Here is a 6,502-nt window from a genome sequence, read left to right on the forward strand (position 1 = left end):
TATTTAAAGTTATTTATAAATAATTCATATAATTAAATAAAATTACTCTGTCAAATATTTGGAAGAGACATGGATTTATTGACTTAAGCAAAAAAAAAGAATGGTTAAAAGAATCAGCCCTTCGAATAAGCATGGCTTTCTAGATAGAAATTTTTACATGCAAGAGAGATCCCAATTCCGTGTATATGGTTAAACCAAGCCCTACTACTAGCTTCCACCCAGTTTAAGCATCAAGGATCGAATATGGCTTCCTGCATGTTGGCAAATTATTGTTCTTTAACTCTTCATTTTTCTAATGTAACATCTTGAAATGGTATTGGATTCTTGTCTTATATTCTTTTTAATAATGATAATTGATAGATTCAAAATGTTTAAGATAACAAATCCTGTAAGTCGATAGTACGGGAACTTTAGACTAACCTAAAATAAAATGAAAGAAAGATTTCTTTTAAAAACAATTCAAGCCACACATTTAAAAGTAATTTTCCTAGACTAGACTTTGTGTCTGTATCAGTCACATTCAGTTGAAATTTTTTAGTATACATTCATGTTAAAGCAAACCAAAAGGTTAACACGGTGATCAGGAGAAACATGATACAAGAAAAAGGAAGGGCAAAACCTTGATCATATGATACAAAACTCCTGAAACTTATGGTGCATGCATTTGTAAGTATATCACAAGGCAGGTAGATCTACCGACCAACAGATTTTTAGAAGCCTAGCAAACTTACCATCCAGTCCATAACTCTTGAGATCAGTGGGGCGAACATCCAAGCAACCTTGGAAAACGTTGGATAACTGAGTGTGCCAAGAATGAACCAGTTTAGGCTTAAGAGAGCCACTGCATCTGAACCAGCTCTGTTTTTTACACTAGAGAAAAACTCGAAAGAACTTTTTAGTGACATACCAACAACAGCATAAAGGGCTCCTAAGAGGGGTACGCAAAGGTCTTCAGATTCCCAGATAATCATTTCAACCAAAAGCGATAAGACTGCACCCAAAGTAGTCTGTGAAAGTGCAATCTCTCTTTTATGAAGAATTTCACTAATTTCCATTTTTCTGGGGTCAGTATTGAGTGTAAAGGGTTGTACAGGAGCCCTACTGGTTGATCCAGCTTTTAGATAACTAAACAATCCAGTATGATTCTTGTTCTCCTCCGTGCTTTCATCTCTTTTCATCATTCCATCCTGGCAGATTTGGCTACTTTTCCCATGCCAAGATAGCCATGTGTCACTCCAGCAAGGAAGATGATGGTCGTCAATGGTACCAATATTTTGGCCACTATCTTGGTCAGCATGCCCTTTCAAGCTCCAACTTTCTTGACCACGAATTTCCTTCAGCCAAATGTTTTCCTCCTTCAAAGCCCGTACCTGTCAAAATGAAAGCATAGAACCAGGAAAGCTAGACAGACATATTTAAGGAACATGCATAAACTAAAGACTAGATGATTATGCTGTCACAATGATTTCTTTTTCTTACAACTTTGGGACTTCACTATCCAAATGCATGCAGTTGCATATGTACTTTCCTTCCACCTCTGTTCACCTTTGGTTTGTCAATAATAGTGTGCTTGGGCTTCAGTTCAACAGATAAGAAGCCAGTTGAAGAAGATAAATTGTTTACCTCATCCTCTAGCTTCTCAATTTTAGCAATGGCCCTTTCACGTTCCTCCTCAACTTCTGCTAACATAGACCCCAAAGTTCTATGTTCTTTTATGACTGTCTGGATATTTTCTTGAAATTTTTGGCCTTCCCATAGAAGGGTCTCCACCTCAAACTGCATCTCAAGCAAATGTTGTTCCACCTGCAAATGAAATAATCAATTCTCGTTCCTAAGAAGCCTTGTCAGCTGGTTTCAATATGTAGAAAGCCATTCAAGAACAAAGCTAAGCACCAATTTGCATCAGTAATTACTAAATAAGAGAAACTATACTAATTTTTGAATCATGATTCCAATGAAAGAAATTAGAGTTATATGTAAAAGTAAAAGAAAAAAAAAAAGACAAGGAAATAGAAAAATGAGGGGCAGGGTTTGGGGTAGGATAACCAACTCAAAATGCATCTACCAAAGTCATGTCCTTCCTTTCTGCTCATCCTTTCCATACTCTGATCAGATTATTTATCTGTCACTTGTAGAACCACAATACTTAAAAACACTTCAAACTAACCTTACCTCTTTCTTTTCGTCATATATGAAACAATGTCAAACATTTTCTTAAAAATAAATTGAAATGACAAGTGTGAGATCTCAGAAACCATGATCAAAATTTTGGGACAGAGTACGTTAGCGTCATATATTCAAAATCAAAACCTTTGCTGATCAAGGGGTTAAAAAAAATCATGTCAAAAGATTAGCAATTTGACAAGGCCAAGAGTTTTACTTTCATTTTTCACATTCAGATTTTTTTGTTTCACAGTATATCATGAAATCAAAACCCTTATGGCTTCAATAGAAAGCTTTAAAGAATGTATCCTTTTAATTCCATTATTACATATCAGATTGAGGCTAATTATAATAATCTGCATACATTTAATTGTTTCTGTTTTGTTTTTTTTTTGCCCCATCATGAACACCAATAAACTTTCTGCTCAATCTATTACATACGTTTTTATGGGATATAGCACTAGTCACAAAAGTTTTGCTTGTTATGACCTTTGCCTCATCAAAACCCTTATGGCTTCAATAGATCTATTTCCCGGAATGTTGTTTTCTTTAAAAATCAATTCCTCTTTCCAACATATGATTAGTCGTCCCATGATATTGCTATTCTTCTTGATTTTGACGAATTGCCTTCCTCTACTAAATGTCTCAAGCCTGGGTTTCTGTATCAACAATGTTCTTCACGACCGCCCATTCTTAATCCAAATCCGCCATCTTATCCTGCTCCACCTGTATTACGTTCGATCTAACAACTCTCATGCTCTTAATCAGTATGGCTCTTATCAATTATTATTTTGTGCTACTTTTTCTTCTATTCAATTCCATCTTCTAACTCACAATCAGTTATACATGAATATTGTAAGAAGCAATGCAAGAGAATCAAGCTCTTCAAGATAATCATACTTACTACGTTCTTTCATGTCCATAAAAGTCGTCTTATTGAGTGTAAGTAGGTTCACTAAGTGAAACTCTGCTCTGGCAGGACAATAGATAGCTAAAGGCTAGGTTGGTTGCCCTTGATAATCAGCTTATTGAAAGAAAATCAGAAACAGCCGTTCAATCAAGATTTTATCAAACCAAAAGTTTATCAACCAGAAAGCTTGCCTTATAGCCAACTACTCATAGCACAGAGGAAAATAAGAATAACAGTATTTTCCTTCACTTTTCATTTCTTCAGCTGTCAAAAAAGAAATTGATGGATCCTAGGAGAACTTTATTTTCTGCAGACCCATTTATCACGTTAAAGTTCCAAAAGGAATAGCAAAAGAGAAATGGTGCTCAGACTTCAATAGGATTTTGTTGAAAGCCAAAAAGTAATAAGGAAATTTTATTTTTTGACTTTTTAGTCTCTTTTTACCTTCACCAAGAACACTATCCTGCCAGTTTCTGAAATAGTCCTGCTAACTTACTAACCCAAGAAAGGACTAGCAAAAGGGTTCAAGATCATCAACTCTAGGCTCATCATCTTATTAACTGCTAAGAACACTCTCTGCTTGCTGGAAAATCCATAATTAAATCCAAGTAAAAATGTACATATAAAAATCTACATTCAAATTCATACAAAAAAGCGAAGCAGCAGGCAACATGCGATTTTCGAATATATTTCAAGTAAATAATTAACCATGACGTTAAAGTTGCTCAAGACAGCAGAAAAAACTAACCAGTCTCTCCCGTTGTAAGGCAGTCAAAAGTCTCACTGGAAGATATAGAAGAGCAGCCAACCAAATCATTGTTTTCCACAACATATTCATTGGGAAGCATATCAAAGCTCTTACCAGCTGCATTGATATGTACATAACAACCATAGCAGTCTTCACCCAGAAGATGCACACATGGATGCAAAGTGAGAAAGGCTTCGGGAGCAGGATCATTATGGTAGCAATTAACTCACGAAACACCGTAAGGTCCAACTTTAGTTCCCCAGGAGAACTCTTGAATACTTAAATTACATATTCTCGCAGTATAGAAAGGCTAAGATAGAAAACATTTAAGCTCCACTAGCCTGCATTAATAGCAAATCATGAACAAAGTGAAATCTGTTGAACAAAAACATTCGCAAAATTTATAAAGAAGAAAACGCAGCAACCAGCCAATGACGGGTAGAAAACAAAGAGAACACTTCAGAAGATAGCAGCAATTTGATGAGGATTATAACCAAAACGAATGATTCAAAATAAGAATGATGCAAAACTGGAACTTCTTTAAAAATTACACGGACTTCAAATGCCTCAAAAACCTGGATAAAATATACGAATATTCTCGCCCAAATCAGCTCAAGAAGAAAATAGAAATTTGAATAACTCCAAACCCCTAAAAAGTATTAGATACTATTAGTACACAGCCAATCCTGCATAACTTGCTGAAATTTTTTCCAAAGCCTGTATAAATTAAAATCCATGAACAAGAAGGAATAATTTCTCGGATACTTCCATAACGTTAAACGTAGTAAGGAGATCACTAGAAGTACAAAACTGGTATAAATATCAGAGATTCTCTGGAACTAATTGCAACTCCAACCACAGACATAGCCTTCGACAATTAAACTGATTGTATTTCTTCTAAAACAACCATCGTCTATCAAAATGAAAACTAAAGAGAAAAATAACTGTAATGGGAATACGAATTTACATGTCTATCAAAGATAACAGAGTCCATGAAAAGGCTTTGAAATCAACCCTTGTGTATCAGTAAACATACATGCAGATATACACACGGAAAACAGAAAGTGCAGGAAAGAACAAATGCTTGCAGTGATGAGATTACACTACTGCAATCGGAGCAGACGGCAATACAGAGAGGGGTAACAGGTGGAAATATTAGCTGAAGTGGCAGCGAGAGAAACCCCATCACTGACACGTTAGAGGTTTCATCCAGAATGAGCGAGGAGCCAGTATTATATTATACAATATACTTTCGCGCCCATATTAGATTATTAATTTGTCCGACCATAACTTCATTTGCAAAAAATACAAGTTTTTTTTTTGAAAAGAAATTCATTTCATTAAGAACCAGCGGCAAGTACAGCAGCAATCGGGGACAAATTATCCCAGATATGAAAGGCCGGGTAATCCCTCAAGGCCTGCGCGATATGGTGGGCTACAGTTTTATAATTCGTACGGACCTATCCCACTGAAATATCCGGGCGACTCGCAAGAAGGGCCTTAGAGCCTCAATAATATGCCCATTCTCAGATGTCCAATGCTGCGGATGACAACGCTTTCTGAACCAGCAACGCATCCACCTCGACAAACCCAAGCCCCGATAGATGGGACACAAGATATTGTAGAGCATCCCTGCACGCCAAGAGCTCTACAAGGAAAGGAGAGCGAGATTCTCTCAGGATCCCAGAGAAAACCACCATCACCTTTCCACCAGAATCGCGGATGATCGCGCCGAAGCCACCCAGCCCATCCGCCCTAAAGACCGAGCCATCCACATTACACTTCCAAGCACCTTGGGGTGAGGCCGTCCACTTGCCCGCTTCCCATAAGTCACTGGGGCTAGTAACACCCCTGCTCTAATTCCTGGGCTACGCGCCAATTACTCAAGAATTTTCTGGCCAGATAGATTGTCGTGGAGTCCGCAAATACTAATTCATTGCGTTCAACCCATAATCTCCATGGATAACACAATCTCCGCAGCGTGCTCTTTGGAGCACTTCGTGAGCAGCCGGAGAAGCCAGCTATTCATGTCCCCACCTTGTACACTCTAACACTGACATCCAATATAACCCAACACCTCATGGCTTTACCGCAGTCAATAAAAATATGCGGGATGGTCTCTTCCTGTCCACACCTTGGGCAACCAAACGGAAGCTGAATGCCTTTTGATTGTAGGATCGATTTCGTGGGCAGGGTCCGATGCAGCAGGTGCCATGCAAAGTGCTTAACATTTGGTGGGATTTCCAACTTCCACACATGGGTCCACATTTCCTCTCTGTTTTGCATATATGGTGGAGCGTGGTCATGCAATAGATGGTAAGTAGTCCTGACTGTATAGTTACCGTCTCTCGAGGGCCACCAAATAAATCAGTCTGCATTCTCCGAAAGCTCAATGGGATGGATAAGATGAGTTCAACTTCTTCCTTGACAGAAAGTCTTCTAACCATGTCAGAGTTCCAGTTCAAACCGTCTTTAGATAAGAGTTCACTAACTATGAGATCTTCCATGCCCTCTAAACAGGTCCTGTGCACAAAGCAGTCCTTCGAGCGGGGCAACCATGGGTCTTGCATACACGAATCTCTTGACCTGTACCAACCACCCATATCAATCCACTCAACACCAAATTTTTTGCAGCCACCAAACTCTCCCAGGTAAAACTTGGGTTGGAACCCAAACCAGCA

General features: G+C 38.2%; 1 protein-coding gene across 4 annotated transcripts; it reads right to left on the reverse strand.

Moving 5' to 3' along the window:
• Positions 1-442: 442 nt before the first annotated feature.
• LOC110808644 (coiled-coil protein) lies at positions 443-5,850 on the reverse strand. Of its 4 annotated transcripts, none has more exons than XM_088216175.1 (4): positions 4,924-5,850; positions 3,822-4,162; positions 1,546-1,803; positions 443-1,370 (listed from the first exon to the last, which is right to left on the reverse strand). In XM_088216175.1, the coding sequence occupies exons 2-4, from the start codon at positions 4,029-4,031 to the stop codon at positions 711-713; spliced, it is 1,128 nt and encodes a 375-aa protein (XP_088072301.1). In that variant the 5' UTR covers positions 4,032-4,162; positions 4,924-5,850; the 3' UTR covers positions 443-710. The 4 variants fall into 4 exon arrangements, with proteins under 4 accessions (XP_088072301.1, XP_021889886.1, XP_088072300.1 ...); XM_022034194.2 differs by having other exon boundaries at positions 4,858-5,850; XM_088216174.1 differs by having other exon boundaries at positions 4,789-5,850.
• Between the last annotated feature and the right edge of the window lie 652 nt (positions 5,851-6,502).

The sequence above is a fragment of the Carica papaya genome, chromosome 3, assembly GCF_054855325.1.
Source record: "Carica papaya isolate Zhongbai chromosome 3, ASM5485532v1, whole genome shotgun sequence".
Lineage (NCBI taxonomy): Eukaryota > Viridiplantae > Streptophyta > Magnoliopsida > Brassicales > Caricaceae > Carica > Carica papaya.

Excerpts from the sequence above, each read along its gene's own strand:
- LOC110808644 (XM_088216175.1), bottom strand. The coding sequence starts at position 4,031 with ATGATCCTGCTCCCGAAGCCTTTCTCACTTTGCATCCATGTGTGCATC. Across the intron at positions 1,804-3,821 it reads CCTTACAACGGGAGAGACTG|GTGGAACAACATTTGCTTGA; the intron begins GTTAGTTTTTTC and ends TTTCATTTGCAG. Across the intron at positions 1,371-1,545 it reads CTATTATTGACAAACCAAAG|GTACGGGCTTTGAAGGAGGA; the intron begins GTGAACAGAGGT and ends TCATTTTGACAG.